The sequence below is a fragment of the Phaethon aethereus genome (genome assembly GCF_964289735.1).
Source record: "Phaethon aethereus genome assembly, chromosome: 3".
Taxonomy (NCBI): Eukaryota; Metazoa; Chordata; class Aves; order Phaethontiformes; family Phaethontidae; genus Phaethon; species Phaethon aethereus.
This window is the reverse complement of record NC_138576.1, coordinates 41,977,668-41,996,562: the sequence shown is the minus strand read 5'-3', so window position 1 is coordinate 41,996,562 and position 18,895 is coordinate 41,977,668. Positions and strand designations below refer to the sequence as shown.

The following is an 18,895-nucleotide window of genomic DNA, read 5'->3' as shown; positions in this document are numbered from 1 at the left end:
GCTGTGGACCTCTGATGATGAAGGAGATTGTGTAAGTACAGGACTTGCTGATGTTGGTGTGAAGTAATTTGCAGGCAGCTGAGACAGCTGTAAGCTAGTAGAATCATACAATCTTTGGGTTGGAAGGGACCTTTAAAGGTCATCTAGTCCAACCCCCCTGCAATAAGCAGGGACATCTTCAACTAGCTCAGGTTGCTGAGAGCCCCGTCCAACCTGACCCTGAATGTTTCCAGGGTGGGGCATCCATGATCCCTTATTAAAGGCAGAATATGTGGACATAGCTCATCCATGTCTGCCAAGAGAGGTGTTAACCCAAAACTGACTGTAAATGACCACAAAGTCCTGTCTCATGTTGCCAAGTAGCCTACAGTCAAAAATGTGGAGGTTTGCAGTCATGGGACAGAAGATGAAAGGATTCAATGACAGCAATGGTAGCAGCAGAAGTGTCAAATAATCTGTCTATTTATTGGAGATATTGAATTCTGCATCTTGGTGGAGGGGGAACGTTTCCATCTGGAGGGTTTTTAATGCCAAAAAGACTTGTTTCCTCTGTTTTTGTTTTTGTTTTTATTTTCTATGCCTTAAGGAGTAGCTTAATCGGCTCACCTTTTAATCCTGCATTTCCTGACCCAGAGTTGGCAGTTAGTCTTCAGTGTCTGGCCTACACCATAGTCCTCACTCCATCTGTTCTGTTCCAGATTTTTGGCCTGTTTGTCATCTCATCTCCTTTTATTTATCTTCTAACCCATCTTCCTTCTACCATTTTGTTTCTGTTTGCTTTTATTTCTTTACTTCGTATATTTCTTCTTCACTTTGTCCTATTCCGTCTCCCCAATAATGGAAAGTCAGGTGTTGTAAAAGCAGTATTGCCTTATTCCACCTTTAGATGCTTTTGTGCTGGTGCTTGTCTTCACTCAAATCTTCTTTTTGGAGTGCTTTTCTCCCTGTAAATATAAATAATGGTTGACCTGAGAAACCTAGTAAACAAGTGGTGAATAAGAATCTGGAAAGATATTACTTCATGCTTATATTAGAACTTGAAATCTTCACTTGGCAGCTGTCCTGTATCCCAGCATGTAGTACTTCAGCCTGATTGTTCAAAATTATTTTGCCATGTGAATTTTAAAGGTAAGAACAGCCAGCCAGACCAAGTGAAAGCTTTGTAAATAGTAATATGAAATAAATGACCAAACTGTGGCTCTTGAGCTGAATGTAGGTTACTACCACTTAAAATTCAGTGCTTGAACTGGAGTTGTTTCATGCAACCAGCTGCAGCACCAGAATGACATGGATACTGTTCTGTAAACGTAATTTCTGGCAGTGGGAGGATGAGGGTAGCCAGGGACTTTGTAGGCCAGGGCTGGTGGGATGTCAGATGCCTCAGGGTGTTACTTTGCTTTCTGTGGGGCAGGGAGGCTGCAGTTTTTTGGTTAGGTTTGCTTTACCCCAAAAGATTTTCCCTCATGCTAGGGGAAAAAAATGACTCAGCTATGGTTAACTTTTTAGCCTCCTTGCTCTGGTGGAGTCACTTGAGCAGACCCATTCACAAACAAGAATCTGTGTTCATTTCCTAGAGGTAACAAAAAAGGATTAGGCTACTTGCTTTTGATTATTATTTGTGATGTTGAAGGTCAAGTATAATATTTCAGCACAGTATAATTTTGATTAGGGAAAAGGGGAAATAGTTTTTTTTTTTCTTTTGGTTTAAGGAATTATTCACACATTAGTTACATTTCACATTTTTCGGACAACGATCTACTGAAGTTAAAACAAACAGTCTCAAATGTTTCCATGAAGGATTATTTTCATAACTAGTGGCCCATGTTAGATATTGCTAGTGGTAACAATTAAATTAATGTAGAATAATTCAGATGTGGAATATATAATTAAATTCTGACTTGCCAAACTATAGTGTGGGAAAGAAAACAATGGAACTAGTGGAAAAATAAAGGCATATGGATGAAGCATTATACTTGGTGCACATTGTAAGTTTAAACATCAGAACAGTACATATTCCGTTTAGCTTTTAACAGTAGCTTTGAACGTTCTAATGCTTTTGTAAATTTATTTCTTCCATATTTTGTGCAATGGAAATAATATACCTTTCTAAGTAGGAAAAATGTCTTTAACAGTCATTTCTACTTTCAGTTTTGTGGTGTATTACCAAAACCAGAGAAAAATGCAAATCCATTTGGACCTAATTACCAGTTGGTATCCCAGTATGGGCAATTGAATTGCTATATTTGATATCTTCTGAATTAGAGGACTCAGCTGTGGAGACTAAGTGGGTCACTCCACTCATTAATTGAGGGGCAATTGTTTAATATTGTCAGTTGTGCCTCTTCACAGCCTGTCACTTTCCAAACTGCCTCCTGGCAATTCAGCTCTGCAGGGAAGCCATCAGCCTTCTCGTATTGGAATGATGTTCAAGAGACATGTGCTTAATTTGGACAAAATGAATCAAAGTCCAAAGAAAATTGTAAAGGTGGTGAAATTTAAAGCAATTTGTTATGATACAAGATTGTAGGACATCCCTGCTAGCTCTTTCTTCTCTTGTGATATGCGCAGTTTTGGGGGAAAAAAAACCAACACAAAAACCCAAAATTAATCTTCTTCTTTAAAATCAAGAAATAATAAAATCTTAGCGTTTTACTGTTATGCCCTTACATTGGCAAGTTTTAATTTCAACTTCATAGCAAATAAAGCCCTCAAGTGCCATTGCATAGCAGAAGAATCAGATGTTTTTAAACATCCAGAATATAATGTTAAATCTTAATTTTTTGCATTCAAATCACTGCATCGGTGCCCAGTGGAATACATTAGCCCAGTTTGAATCAGTCATTGTAACAGTAAATATATGAAGACTTTATGTTCTTTAATACCCATTTTATGTCTAATTGAATTATTGTATACAGATTTGTCTTTGTTGATGAGTCTTAGTGGAAATGCTTAATAAAACATGATACTTAATTGTCTGTTTTAATTAAAACTGGTCTGTCCATGCTCTTGACAACCAGAGACCGGATTATGTTGTAGCAGTTTACACAGGAGCTGGATAACAGATAAACCCTATCAAGTTTGTAATGTTAGAAGATCATTTGGAGAACAAATTAAAATGTATGTGGCCCTGTTTCACTCAACTCAATGTCATTTTTTCCTTTGACATCAGAAAAACTTTTGAATGTTGTATTTGATCAAACCCGGAGCTTCTAAACATTAGTGCAAGAATCTTGCTCAGTTGAGGACATTGGGTAACAACTTTATTGAGTGTCTACTATCCATTCAGGAATGTCACAGATTGTAGATCATTTGTAAATAGGTCAAAGAATTTGCTAGTGGCACCTATAAACTTTGTCCAGCTCCAGCAGGACTATAGTCTCAGGCAGGTGTGGTCTGCCAGGTAGGAGAGCATGGGGAAAGTGATGTGGACAAAATCCCAGTCCCTAAAAGAAAAAAATGAAGGTACCTTGCAAGTTGAAATAGAGAACTGGCAAGAACACAGTAAATTAAATGGCCAAGCCATGAAATATATTGCTCTGTTTCTTCAAAACATGTTCAAAAACGTGTGGATGTGGTGCTTCAGGACATGGTTTAGGGATCATGGTGGCGCTGGTTTAATGGTTGGACTTGATGATCTTGAAGGTCCTTTCCAACCTTAGTGATTCTGTGATTCTGTGATTCATCAGGTAAAATAAATATGAAATATTATTGCTGTTTGACAGTGGCATTCCCTCATAGCTTTGAGGAATCTATGTTTCTTCTGTTTTTGAAGCTATCACAAAAGTCAGTGGAAGTTTCTTGAAGCATCCTATTTCTCTGCTTTGAATGAAGCATTTGAAAACGTCATAGTTAATTGATGTCTATTTCTCAATTGTGGTTTTGAGAGGAGATTGACAGTGAGAAATGCCTAATGCTTATTTTGAATTCAGGAGTGCAGATGTGCTGTCAAATTAAGCATTAACACACATAGCACTTGTGTTGTTCTTCGGTATTGTTTTGAATATATTAGGTACATGACCTTTGGAGTTGTTCACTCAGAACCAGCAAACCGGTGATAGCTCAGTGGGACTCTTACTGCAGCGTGCCCTACATTTTTCTAAAATGTCTCTATCCAACTAATTAAGGAACACGGTATATAGCTAGTGTTAGTAGCATCTTTAAAGAGTGCAGGTAATGAATAAGCTGCAAAACCAAAAAGAGATTAAAAAAATAGAACCATAAAACTTTATTCCCCTCTACCTCTCCTATATATGTTACTGTTGTTCACTATAGCATTTTTTCCCTTGTGGCTGGGTAATGAAATCAAGTTAGTGGTTCTTCCACCTTCTCAGTATTGGAGGTTGCATCCTATCACAGACTACAGTAACTTCCAGCTAATCATTGTATCTGGAAATGACTTTTCTTTAAATCTTTTAAAGCGGTAGTAGAAAAGATTTAAGCAGCAGGTTCCAGAAGATCATATATATGATTTCTCTTGCTTTAAGTTCTCTAGAAAAACAGCAGACAATAACACCCCCTTATAAAACTGGCAGCAGTTCTAGTAGAAGCTGGGAAAGCTCTAAGAGTCCAGGGTGTGGAATAACTTCTTGTTTTCAGAGGTGCCTCAATCATGACATGAAGCAGGTTGCATATAGAAGATATGAGTCTCTTTGGCTTTCTTGCTTAGAGGTGTTGCTCGTTCCCCATCATATGAGTGTAAACAGGAATTTCTATTGCCTTCCTATTCCGGAAAGAATACATGGACTCTGGTAAAGACTTTTATGCAGAATTGCTCTTCTAAAAGACAGCCAATGAAGAGTGGTGTCATTAGTTAGAATGCTAATGCCCAGGCACTAGTAGTTTGGGTCCTTGCAGTCATTGGCTATGAAATTACATGGGCAAATGGTTGAGGAAGAAACTGTACAGTAGTTATCGTTCTTTGAATTATGATGTTATTTATGGTCTGTGGCCTACTAGCATTGTCTTTAAAATACTTGGCTTTTACATTGAGACATCAAGATGTCTGGGAGCCCTGCACATCATGATTTTCGTCAGAAAACAGAACACTTGGAGCTGAAGTACAGACCCCAAGTGGCAGCCTGAATCCACAGCCCTTCAACTTCATCCACTCAGAATGCAAGAGTGCCATCAAATGAGAACATGTTTATAATACATCTGAGAGGCCTCTTGTAGCCATGATAGCTGTGAGGTAAATAAATGTTTCTTTCAATCCTCCTGCTGAGTTTCTAAATATTTTAGACCAGAGGAGAGTATATAGGTGCTGCAGCAAACCCAGGTAGAATTAGGTCACCTTCCTTCCTCTCTGTGCAAGCACCTGTCTGTTGCCTCTTCATGTTATTTCAGCCTTGCTGCTCCCGCTATTATTAGTGCAGAGCTCATGGAGGTTCAGTGGAGGTGCCCAGGTGAGCTCTTATGGTAGCAGGTGAGTTCCTGTCCTGCTGCAAGAGCTGTGAATGGGCTGTGCATGGGAGAGGTGACCCCCGGTAAAGCTGGCCACCCACAAAGTGCTGTGAAATACTAGAAAGTGAGCCTGTTCGGAAAAGATTTCTTCTTGCCATTATCTGTTATTAGAACAAGTGGGAGACTGTCAGTAAACATTTTCTTGTTGAATGTGAATTTCAGGTTCATTGTCTTCTAATAGTGTTTTGCTACATGAGCCATTAGTTAGGGCCATATGTACTTGAATACCATGAGTGATACTTTAAAGGGTAAAGCAGTATATTCTCTACAGGAATGCTTGCTAAAGATGATGGAGTGTAGAGAGGAAGCTATGCGTATTCCTATTGGAAAAGAATTTTTGTTATTAGCAACTGATCAGTGAAGCTAAATTCACTAAACATTTATTAAACATGCCTTTGATCAAGCTTTAAAATGAGAAAAGCCTGCCTTGCATGCTCCCTTTTTTGGGCCACAAATTTCCTATCTTTAGAAAGTCCTTTTCTGCTGGATTCTGGTCTAGTGTGTTTAAAATTATTAGGGTAGCTCCTTTATCGAATACTTAAAATGTACTTTAGTGACCAGTTGTATCCACTGCGCTTTTGTTGTGGCTGTTGGCTATTCCTATGCCTAACAGATGGCACTCGCTTCAACTGACAAGCTGTGGGATAGCCAAGCATTACTAATAAAACCTATCACATGTTAAACTTGACCTGACATTAATCAAGTTTTGAATGCTACAAATGATTCATGGATAATAATTAGTCTCTTGATCATATTAGTGAACATCAGTCTCACATTGGTGCCATTATCTGCTTTCATTCTTACAGGGAACGAATCCATTGCAGTAATTAGGTGTTTTTAATGTCTTTTGAGCCGAAATGTTCTGTATGATTAACTTGGCAAAGAGGTTATTTTTAGTCTTTCAGTATGATTGGTTTCAGAGCTTCTAATAAATTAACAAACTGAAAGGCTTTCCATAAAATATTATTTTATAAGAAGTATGTATTTTTTTAATTTTATCAACTGGGAGAATTCCCGTGTGTCTTTATGCAGTCATTTGGTATAATTTTCATCACAGTATGATTCAGCTGTTGCCACAAATCACGCAGTTCAAAATAGTGGTGATTTTGTTAACAGATGAACCTTTGGAGTTTACTTTTACTCTTCTTGTTTAGTGCTGAGTTATTGGTTAACATCAAGTGCTTTCACCATGAACATATTCATACAGACAAAATAACATTTACAGCTTTTCTCTGTTTATACCTTGAACTAGAATCTTGAGTGGATGGCTGCATGAAAGCTAGGATTTTGAGCTTTAAGCATAAATTATTCTAAAGGATTTTCATGCAATTTGAATTATACACTGATTTTGCATCCCAAGAGCATGAAATTTCTTTTCAAGTAATGAGCAAGTGAGAAGTTTATACTTTGTGTTCCTTATGCAGTTAGGGCAAAGTAGATCATTTCACTGGTTTACTGAAAATGTAGCCGTTATTCTTCAATACGTGTTGGTTTCTAATGAGCATATAAAACTTCTTTAAATAATTACTTCTTAAGGAGTTAAGTTTTTAATTTATTTTCTACAGTTTTTGATCCTACTCTTCCTTTATGCATATTTAAGACTATTAGCATGGGCCAGGAAATATTTTGTAACTTCATTATTTTTTTAATATACTAGCTTAAAAATATTTAGCATAAGCTGTGGTTTTTCTGACTGCACTCTCAGTTATAATGCTGCATTTCCTTCCGTGCCTCTTTGTTGCTGGTTTCCCAGCAAACAAAAATTGAAAATCTTTAAGATAAATAGAACCAAATACAACGAATAATTGAGGGTGTGTTATAGAATTGGACTTTACCCTGCTGTAAAGATACACTTTAATTAATACAGTAAATACTGGGTTTTACCTTACTTATTTGACATGAGGTAGCATATCGTATTTTTGTTAGGAAATTGGAATAATGCAAAGGAAACTGGGTTATCTTAAGTTGATCAAAAATCTGTTCTTCAACATTTTTATAGGTGATTTGGTGGAAAATGTGAAATCGTATAAATGAGAGCTGGATTACTGGTGTTTGCATGAGGGAAGTAAATGCTGACGTTGAAATGCTATTTACAGCTTTTGGAATCACAGGTGCAAGCAGAAACATTTGCTTGTATGGCCATGTGCTAAGTCGCACTCATGAGATCATGGGCCGTGCTTTCAGGACCTTCACAGTTACTTGGAGGGAGCTACTCTAAGTCAAGCAGCCAGTTGTAATGAGCCATCGCCTGGTGAAATTCTTCTTTGGCAAGTGCTCATGTATCCAGAGATGTCCTTGAAAGGAGGTTCCTGCAGAAGAGAACAGGGAGTGCATTTTTACTTGCTGCTATGGCTGTCCTGGAATGTTCTGTCTACTCTAGCTGAGATGGTTTCAGCTGATGAAAAAACTGGTAACTCTGAGTTGAGAAGAGACATTATTGAAATATTGAAAGGTTATATTTGCTTATTTGTGAGATGTTTGAAATGTGAAGCTAGTTTATTTGCCAAAAAAACTCTGAGGTGAACTCGATCAGTGTCTGTTAAGTAGAGGAACAAGGAAGAAAATGTTAAGGAAGAAAAAAAATTACTGAGAAATAGGCATTGAATTTTAATTGTGCATGCAGTAGTTCATTGGAGCAACTTAACGAAGACTGTGGTTCTCCATCACAGCATGCTATAACTTGAGACTGCACAATTTTCCAAAATATTACTTGGCCCTTGAGTGTATCAAGAGGAACTTAAATATGCATGAGAGGAGAGGGTTTCATCTCTTCCTCATAGGTGTCTGAAAGTTAATCTGAACTGGTGATCCAGGCTATGTCTGGTTTTGGGCAGGGAGGGAGGGAAGCAGCAGAACTGCCAGAATTATGTCTTTGATCCTCTCCTATCTTCCCCCAAACTGTTAATTTACACTAAGTTTGTTTAGGTCAGCTGTTTTACTTCAAAATGCTAATGCTAGGTGAGGTGAACGGTATCCCACGTATGAAAAAGAAGTCTGAGTGGCTTCAGTTTGAGGTGGTTTTCTTTTTCCTTTTTTCCGTTTTTCAGAAGGTATGTTCTCCCTTTAATTCCCAAAGCTGTGTGTTCCCCAGTCATTAAAGACTGTTTTGACAGTTTTACCATATATTTATAGTAATTTCAGCCAATGAACCAAAATTAAAACTTCTCTTAATACTTTATTTTGGGCTCTGTTTCTCTTAAAATGTGAATTAGCCAACTTTCAGTTGTAGAAAGTTTGAGATTTTGAGTTTTATTTTCGAATAATATATGAAACTTCCCCTTCCCTCCCAGTATATAGTTGCTCACATGCTATTTGAGGCTTTTTTTGCTTTGAGACTGAAAGTAGCTGTTTAATTCTTGGTACCTTCTCTGCTTTTACAAACAAGGCAGACCAAAAAAGAAATGAAGCTGCAGGACAGGGGAAAATGGAAAGATTCTGGGGAAAAGGAAAGATCAGAGACTACAACTGTAGCTTAGAGGGATCAGCTTCCCTCACCTGACATTAAGCTGCATTTGATAATATTTTCAAGCATTGTACAGTAGCCTGTGTATCATCTGGAAGGAAGCTTATATGCCCCAGACAGCATGTTTAATTCTTTTATAGGAGGCCTCCTTTTCAAAATGTGATGATTGAAAGCTGGAGTTTATAATGCTAATAGTGTGGATGATGGCTCCATCATTGCCTGTTACTGATTAATTGATTTATTTTGGGAAACATGATAGTTGGGATGAATCTGAGCCAGACTATTTTTGCATTATTTTACTTTAACTGAACTTAACATAGAAGGCATTCTGTAGGATTTCTGATGTCATTCAAAAACAGGATTTCTGAAGATATTATGTAGTAGGTTATTCTTAATATACTTTTCTTCTACCCATAACGAGGGAGATCCAGATTTCAATTCTGATTTTTAAGCAAAATAATTTTGTTAAGCAGGTTTTAGGGGTTTTTTGTGTTTTATTTGTTTGTTTTAAACTTAAATCCAGGGAGGTTACCCAATAAAATACTGGGTTTGGTATAGAGATCTTCATCTGGATTTGTGATGTGATCCTTTCTTCAGAGACTTCTATGCAGTAATAGAGATTAATTTTGTCTTGTGAGGTAGCAAAAATATGATAAAAATACTTCTGTTAGTAGCAGACACATTAAATTCTTGTATATTTTATTGAATGTTGTTAAACCACCATGCATTTGAAAACATCTGTACCTCCCACTTTGGATTTAAAACTTATTCTGAGATGTCTTAAATAAATCAGCAACCAGTGTTAAAGTAAATAATTTTTATATTGAACGTGGATAATTAAGATCTCATAAAAGAGTGTATACTGAGATGAGACAGGACTATTGAGGAGGTTGTCAAGTAAAAATAGAAAAATACAGAAACTGGCAAGCAAGATGAAACAAATTAATGAAAAAATAGAACAGGAGTGGTATACTGTTTTAAAAGAAGAATAGTCCATCTCTTTTAGGGAATTGTAAGGAGAGAGAAGAATAATTGTTTCCTTTTAAAAAAAGTGGTTACTTGTGCTGGTAACTTCTGAATCTTTTTCTGAAGGCTGTGTACGTTTAAAGAATCTGCAGTATTTGTACAGAGATTTATGAGCCCATGTCTATAAAACCCGACAGTTGTCCGGATGTGAAAATTACTTTGTAGTCTGAGGGTAAGGGCTGTCACCATCAGAGGAAGGGCTTGTGCTGTGGGTTGGGTTAAAATCTAAGCCAATGAAGATGCTGGTTCTGTGAAGTTAGGAATAACAGTATGCTCATGTCTGGAGGTGTTTTACATTCTAGTTAATTGACAATTCCATTGGTAGTTTATTCATAACTAATACTTTTGAGTAAAGTGTATTCCCTTTTGCAGCTTTTGCTGTTGAGTGACCAGGTAGATGATCAGTGATTTGAAGGTGGCTCTGAAAAGCTGCTCAGGGACCGTTGCAGGCAGAGTTGCTGTAGCTTGACTCGAAAGTGAATGAAGCGTATAGCAGTTGTGAAATTGAAAATGTAAGAAAAATGGATGTATATTTGTCTTGTATTATAAAATTCAAAAGGATTTTTTTTTTCCTATTTCACTAGGCTAACAAGTAGTATCAGTTTTGAATCAGAAACATGGACAAAATGGTTAGGCGTATCTGCATACTGTGACATAGCAGATTGATAACAGTTGTGTGCAGGGACCTTTAGCCAATTTATTTTGTAGAAAGTCAATATGACTTTGCAGAGACATTATTATGTTTTGGAATCTGCATAACTCTCACAGGCATGTTGTGTTTCCATGAGATCTTTTTTGTAAGGGGAAGGAAGAGGCACAGTAGTACCACTGGACTTATTTATTTTATGAATAAAGTGACATCTGAAAACTCATCAGAATTATGTGGCTTGCCTCAGAATTACAGAAACATTAATAAAAGCCTACTAGTGTTGTGTGGAATCTGTATGCACCGAAGTTTTCTCCTCTTCCTGCTGGAGGAACCAAGTGATTTCTTTATTGATAAGTATAGAGAAATCTCCAAAGCGTAATTTTTCAATTATCAAGAAATTCTGCTGACTTGTTCAGTGCTTTAGCAAAATTGGCTTCAGCAGGTTATTAGTGCTGCTTTTGGTGACATACTGCTGCTCCTCAGCTTCGTGATTAAAGAGCAAGGAGAAATCCTTTTCCTTGTCGTACAGCTCCACTCATTCCATGTGATTACACCATTCTTTTTGTTAGAGGAATATTAGATGTAGTGATAATTTTTAATTTGATTTAGTTATAAAGTAAGACAGGAGAAGTTTAATAATAAACTGTAGTATGAGTATATGGTTTTTGTAATGTTCATGGGGAAGCAGAAAGAAGTGGACAAAGGGGTTCACAGGTGGAAATAGATGCCACGAGGCTACAAGGAATAGCATGCTAGAAGAATTGGCTAGCATGCGTCATTTACCCATTTTTTATAAAATGTCATTGAGATTCACTCCATTTTATCTGATCCCTGGCAGTCATCCCAGTCAAGCAGGTGTGCCATTTATCATGGTGCCGATTAAAAAAGACCGTACTGTTCAAGTTAATTAGAAATTTTAATATGCGTGGAAAATTGAACATAATTTTTAAAAAGATGAACCATGATGTCTGCATTTTAAGTTTACAGACCTAAAAGCCTTATATCAGCTAAAATTTTCGTGTCACAAATATTTGCTTATATGTCAAACATTCCTTTTCTGCTCATTCTCCTGTCATACCAAACTTTCTGCAATATTCAATGGGTATATATTCTGGTGTTCACAGACAACTTCTAAATAGTTTAATTCTCAAAGAAGCTCAGAGAAAATTTCCATTCCCTCCTTCCCACTTCACTCCCCCTCCCTCAAATTGCTAATCCTTTCTACTAAAAATTCTTTTCTAGAATATCATTGAAGCACTTGTAATGGACCAAATGAGAATGAAAGCAGAATAACTGAGAATGAAAGCAGAATAACTGGGAGCACAGAGAGCTTTAGTTATCTGTTGAGTCTTGTTCTGGTTTTAAAATCCTTTTGTCTTCGATATCTGACATTTGGTAGATGTCTTAGTAAGAATGCTGTGGATGTCCAAAATGAGAACGAGTCCAAGTCTGAAACTGGATGTCAGGTTGCTAAGATGGATTCCCTTGCATGTTATAATTCCAGTGGAGTAACAAATAAAAAAGAATACCAGAATTTTTTTTTTTAAATTACAAATTTTGAGTTTACATTTCCCCCCCATTTATGAAGTGTTTAATGTAGCTTAACTACACGTAGACCAGAGTGGAGAGTGCTACAGGTAAAATAGCACACGATAATAATTTTATGCTTTACCTGGGTAGGTCACACACTCAAAATTAAAAGATTGTGTCTATATTCTTAAGTTTTATTTTGGAAAAAGAATAAATAATGCAATTTATGTATGCTCCAACACCAAAGTAGCCATGTCCTCAAATTCCTTTAAGAACATCGGATAAACAGAAACAGAGATGATTGGTTTCTGTTTGCCAGTTTGGTTAGTGCTTTTTAAAAAAGATAGCTAGAAATGTATAAAAAATATAGTCTTAGCTAATTTGAATTTTGTCTTTTAATTTTAAAGGTGTAGGTTTTTGTATTCAGAGAAAGTGTTTTTTTGGTGCTTGAATTTAATGACATCTTTTCCATCTGTTTAAATATCAGGTGTATTCTTATTAAAGATTTCTCACTGGCCTGTCAGTTTGGAACTGCGGAGTAACCTTGCAAAGGATCCACAGAAGGCTTAGCTTGTGTAGAATATTTTTTGTTAAAAATATTTTTAAAAATCTTTTTGTTTAAGTATTTTCTAATGTACTAATTTCTCTGCTGAAGTTAAGATTAACAATTAACTTTTGAAAGAACTGTGTATTTTTATTTTTTTTATTTTGTATAGACCTCTGGTAAAGGATCATGAGCCTCAGTTGTAAATTTGAAAACGATAATAGGTGAATGCAAGCTACAACTTCACATTCCAAGTATGGGCTTTCTGTACTGAAAAATAGTGTTTCGCTGGGTGATTTCTTACTCAGAATCAAATATTCTTAAAGTATTTTACCACTTGAGAGTACTCTGGTAGAATGTATTTTTCAATTAAATTGTATCGAAAAGTTGAATAGTGAAAGCTGTATTTGTAGATGCAGTTACAAAGCACAAATATGCTAATGACTGTGGATAAGGAAAAAAGCTCGGTTTTTTTATAGAAAAATGATTAATTGTTCTATGCAAACAGCTACAGATTTAAATGAAATACCATGTTGTCTTATTATTGTTTAAAATATTTGGCCATCAGGCTTGTGAGCCATTTTAAGCACATTGCTTTGAGTTGCAGAGCCCATAGGAAGATAAAAATGTTAATTCTCAACTCCTTTCATACTTTTTCCGTTTGCTAAGGACAGAGTTCGATACTTGATTTGAGTAATTTAGTCAGCGGGTCATTGGGTTAAGTTGGACTATACAAAGGAAATGATACAAAATTAACAGTCTAGGCCAAAATGTTGCTTTTGAAACTGGATGTGATTTACTGAATTCCATATTTCCTATGTTTTATGACCATGTGCTTACTTATACATGAACATTTTTCAGATGTTACTAAAAGCACCTACAACTTCAGGATAGAGTCTTCATCTCTACAGTAAAACATAAATTGAAATTAATAAAGAAGCATTTTGTTACTTCTCTTAATTTTTGTTATTACTTGACAATTGTAGTTCTCACTGGTTATTTGCTTTTCCTTAGGCAAGTCCTAATTTAACATGGAAGTGTATCATCAATTCTTATAACTGTCAACTAGCTGGTTTCATTAGTTTGTTCAGCTAGATGGTTTTTGTCTGCTAAATACAATCTTGATGGATATATTAATCTCCATATGGAATTCATAGTCTTTGAAAATGTAGAACAAAATATTCAAGGTCCAAATTAATTCACATAGTTGTTTTGTGTGTGTGTGTGTATATATATATATATATATAACAGAACTGATTTTTCTTCATCTTTTAGTGTATAGAGTCACCTTTGTTTCTCAATATTTCTTTTTGGACAAAGGCTTTTTCCTTGAATAATACTGTAAGGGTTTACCTCCCTGAAACTTGTTTGAGCCTTCGGTGTTCTGTGTAAAAACTACTAATTTGTTGAAGCTTTCTGTGTTGACATTTCCCAAGCTCTAATGTGAAACCATAACTAAGCAGTTTACTAGCAAATGATTGCAGTAGTAGCATATAATCTGCTTTGATGTGCAGTCTTCTCAGTGAAATATTTCCCTATGGAAAAAAGAGTTATTTTCCTTTTGTTCTACAGCTCCTGGAAGGAAGCTTTGCTAGAGAAGTTAGCCATGAAGTGGATGGACTGATATTTCAGCCTACAGGAGTAAGTAGCATAAAAACGGATTTTTCTCCCTTCAGTCTCAAATGAAACTCTCACCCTCCCTCCCCAACTCATCCTCCCATCTACTACCTAACCTTTGTTTTGGTCAGGATTACTTTGCAACGTTGGTTCTTACTTTTCCAGTTTCTCAGACTACTTAAATTCAACTAGTTGCAATCTAATTTGTAGTATGTGTGATTTAAGATTAATCCATGGTGGTAGTTTTCAACGAATCAGCTCATGCTTTGTTCGCATGAGTACTATGATGTACTGCTAAATAAGTAACGATTTTTTCTGACTGTATGAGTTCTGTGAATCTTACAGCCATTGATTCGAGCACTGGGATTATTTATCTGTCTCAAGGATGTTCACACATTAAAATTTCAGTGAAGTTTTTGACTTATGTTGTTTTAGTGCAATTAAAGCATGATATATTCTGGAGCCATGTCCACCAGTATAAAGGAATATCGCTGGGTCGGGGAGAAGTCCCCAGAAGAACTGCATACAACCAGAGAAATTAAGATAAATGGTTCTCAGGAAGGAAGGGTGGTTTTAAAGGAAGTCAGTAGCATGGCCTTGTCCATCTTTTTACTGCTCCTGTTGACTCTGGTACAGTGGATATACTGCAATGTGTATTGTATATTGGCATAGATAGTGACTGTAACATCATCCCTGTTGACTTTTTTCTTAGCTTGTAAAACAAGGAATTGTTTTTTTGTTATTTCAAATTTGACAGATATTTCTACCTTTACGGAAAACATTTGTATTTATTTTTCCAGGTAAAACAGTTTTTTCTGGTCTACTAACTATATTGTAGACCTTAGCAAGGATGATGACACTCCCATTGGGAAAGAAGATTAACCTCAGTTCTCTATTGCAAGTTCTACATCATCTAACCACAAAATAACTGGGAAATTAGACTACATACCTTTTTTTTTTTTTTTAAAAAATATATAGCTATTTCAAATTCAAAGCAAAACTACTAGGCTAAAGAAAATTCATACTTTCATAAGAAGTCCTGATGATGTCTTAGAACATTGTTAAAATCTAAAGCAATTGTAAAGGCTTCTCAGAACTACTTTCCTGAATATTAGAGGTTAAACCATGCAGAGTTACTACGGTTAAATTTGAAATTAGCTTTTTTACTTGAAATGAAATTACTTAAGAACGTGTCACTTTGCTGCTGTTACAGGAAATTAAGATCTGATATCTTTTGTGTTTGTAGAATTTGTGTTTTCTGATTTAGCATACTGAGAAATTTAGAACCCAACAAAAACTAATTTTCTTGCATAAATGCTTATAAAGGTTCTTCTTCATCTTTAAAATATGGGGTATATTTGTTTAGTCTAATTTAATGTTCAAATTTCAGTATTATTTCAGGATTTATGGAATGTAAGTTTGTTGCATCTGTTATTAAACTGATTTTCCGAGACTAAGCAATGTGCAGTTTTCTCAGTGGCTTTTGTAGCTGAAAAAATATAAAATATATTTAAAGCAAATAAATTATTCTAGACCTATTAATTGGGAAATAAGTATTAAAGCTGATTAATGGAAAAGGATGAAGCTGATACAGATAACTGATACTGCATTTTTATTTTATGTGATACAGAGAGTATAAATTAATAGGCAACAATACAAGGGCAGCAGAGTATAACAATGCATAAATGATCCCTTGAGAATACTACGTGATTTTTTTTTTTTTTTTTTTTTATTATAGTTGCAGTTGTATATGTGATGTATGACATCTTTTCACAGAAGAAAATATCTATTGTTGATTGGGGTAGAGGCCTGAATTTTGGGCAGCATGAGACTTAAAGACCTTTTTAAAATCAGTTTTTCTCAAATGAAGAGACCATGGCATATCCAGAAGAAAACAATTCTTAACAACCATTTTTATTGACATATTTGATCTTGCAGAAAGAGACAGAAATGATGCTGAGTTTTAGAAGGTCAGAGAAATTTGAGAACATCTTATGGGAGCTCCTGAAGTCTCATATGTGCTTTGAGGAGAAGAAAACAAAAACAGATAGGAATTGGAGCAAAATCACAAAGAAGGATAAAGTGGCAGCACAGGAGGCTGAATGGAATGTGGCCATTTACAGACAGGAAATTTTTTGGGGAAGAATACCCACACTTTCCATACTTTCAATAGTTAAAGCAGAATGCAGAAGTTAACTAGTTATTTAACATAAAGAATGTTGAGCCTATTAGTTCTGTGTGTTTGAAAGTCTTTTCTGTGTTTTTTTGTTGTTTGGGTTTTTTTTTTCCATTTACTCAAAGATGTTCCTCTTGATCTCTGGTCTTAGACACAGGCACCTAGACCTGAGTGTATGGGTGTATTCTCCACTAGCTATAGGAAGTGCTGGTGCTGAGAGTCAACGTGGATGGAGACAAAATATGTTGCTGTTCTGAAGTTTGGTTTAATCCTGAGTTACAAAAAAAAATCAAAATACCCAGAATGATTTGTGAATAGGAATTATGCTTTTAGCTTCTAGGAGCTCTGGATTTTCTCTCCTTTCTCTTGGGTTTGAAGAGTTTTGGTATCAAGTACTTGTGAACTAGTTCAGTTTTGAGAAATCAGCATGCTTTAATGAAAAGGGATTTGTGAAAAAGTTTTACTACCAAATTTAGGGTTTCAGTTAGATATAATAGGGTTTATTTTCTTCTGTTAGTCTTCTTATCTAAACTCATATTATGAACAGCAAGGTTCTTGTACTGAAGCAGAAATTGTTTTGCACTGTGACTGGCGGGCGAAAGAACGTTAAGGAGTAAGGAGGTTGTTTTGTGCCTTTGCAAGGGTATGCTAACTGAGCATTATTATTCCTAACTAATTCACCATTTATTTGAGTTACTTTTATACCCTGGGCAATAACCAATACAAGTGCCTTAATTCCACAATCACAATTGAAAGGCAATGACTGAGGCTTCCCTTCTTCTTCCCCCTTCCTCCTTTTCCAGAGACTGAAATCTTTCACAGATCATGAGAAGAGCATGTTTAGTGCTGGAAGTGATGGAGGTTTTTGCCTCGTTTATAATTTAAGAGTGCTTTGTAGGTGATTTGATGGGATGTGTGCTTCATAGTGTCCCCCATTGCATCCCCTGCATTAACCTGCCATTCTCTAACAACTCCATGGTTAGAGACAAATATAAAACAATGTTTCCTTACTATTGTTTCTCTTCTTCCCTTTGTACTCTTTTCCTTTCCTCTCTTCCTTTTCATGCATTCCCTCTATCCAATAGTCCATTTCCCACATTCCTTTTGATTTCCCTTTTATGTCGCTTTTTCCTAATGCTTCTTTTCCCTGCATCATTTTCTATCCATTTAAGATGCTACCTATGTAACTCCCATATGGCTAAGTCAGCTCCATTCCATCTGATCAGCTTTCTGATCCCTCTACATGTAACAGGTTGGCAGAGCAGGGACCGAAGCTAAGTGCTAATTAGGAGGAGTGAAACAGGCCAGCAGGAAACTTCATGGACAGGTATGTCGCCCTGTGATCACGCCCCAGACAATGAGTAAATTAGTTTGCAGGTAGAAGCCAAACACCTTATTCACAGATGCTGAATGCTTGTGTAAAGATGAGAAGCTTTCAATCCTTTTTTTCTAAAAGGTTACTTCAAAACAGTGAAAAGCTGCTTACATTTGTTTTAGAATATTTACGTTTGCCAACTTGTGTGTTTTTAATGGAAATCTCAAAAATGGTCTCTTATCTTCTGATGGCAGAATCGACTCTCTGACCTATGCCCGCTCAACAGTGAAATTACTGTTGTTACCTGCCTTGTAAATCATACCTTTGCTAGATATTTCAGACTGTCTAATTTTTATGCTAGCAATCTCTTAATAACTGGCTTTCTTGCTGGCTGAACTGTTATTTTTCCCTTGCTTGGGAAAAGGAGGTAAGAATTATGTTCTTCCTTTAGCCACGTAAAAGCAGGCTAGCTGGCCATCAGTTAGGAAGACCTAAGGACACTTTTTGAGCATCTAGGGAAAGCTTGTATCAGAATTTATTCTCTTCTATTCCATCTTTTTGCCTCCTGAGCTCTATGATGTTTTTGCATTGGCTCAGGCTGATTTCTGTTTCATACTTCTCTGTGCTCTTATTTTGGATGAGGAATGAAGTCCAGTTGTGTGGGTTTGTTTTTTTTTTTCTGGGGAAGGAAGAAGGGCAGCTGCCAAGCTCTGTTCTTTTAAGATAAATGTTATTATAAAGAATGGCTGAATTATATAACACATAGCTCTCCATACTGAATACTAACAAAAAGTTTAGCCTTTAAAATGAAAGGAGAATAATGAACAGGTTTTTATTACTGACTAACATTGCATGAGTTTTTAATATATCTTCCTTCCCCTTTCTTGGCAGACTTAGTGGTGATCTGAAATGCTTGGTTGCCTGTTAATTATTTGTGCTATTCCCTTTGTATAATAGGCTGTGTTATTTTCTGTCATTGTAAAAGTTCATCCAAAATCACTGAAGTTAACATTGAATGGAGTATCTCCAAAAGATTCCACCAAATAAAATATCTCCAGAAGGCCATGTTTTGTTTCATTAAGCAGTGCCAGTTTCTCCTAAATAATCCTATATAT

At 36.0% G+C, this 18,895-nt stretch overlaps 1 protein-coding gene across 3 annotated transcripts in view; it reads left to right on the top strand.

Moving 5' to 3' along the window:
- The window catches only part of RNGTT (RNA guanylyltransferase and 5'-phosphatase), a gene marked incomplete at both ends in the record, with an annotated part of 180,813 nt that overhangs the window by 75,479 nt on the left and 86,439 nt on the right, over positions 1-18,895 (top strand). The window contains one exon of one of the 3 annotated variants that reach the window (XM_081998034.1): positions 14,245-14,313. The exons of the other annotated variants lie outside the window; for them this stretch is intronic. Coding sequence (XP_081854160.1) covers positions 14,245-14,313 — 69 coding nt within the window. The remainder of the gene's footprint in view (positions 1-14,244; positions 14,314-18,895) is intronic. 3 annotated transcript variants of the gene reach the window in all.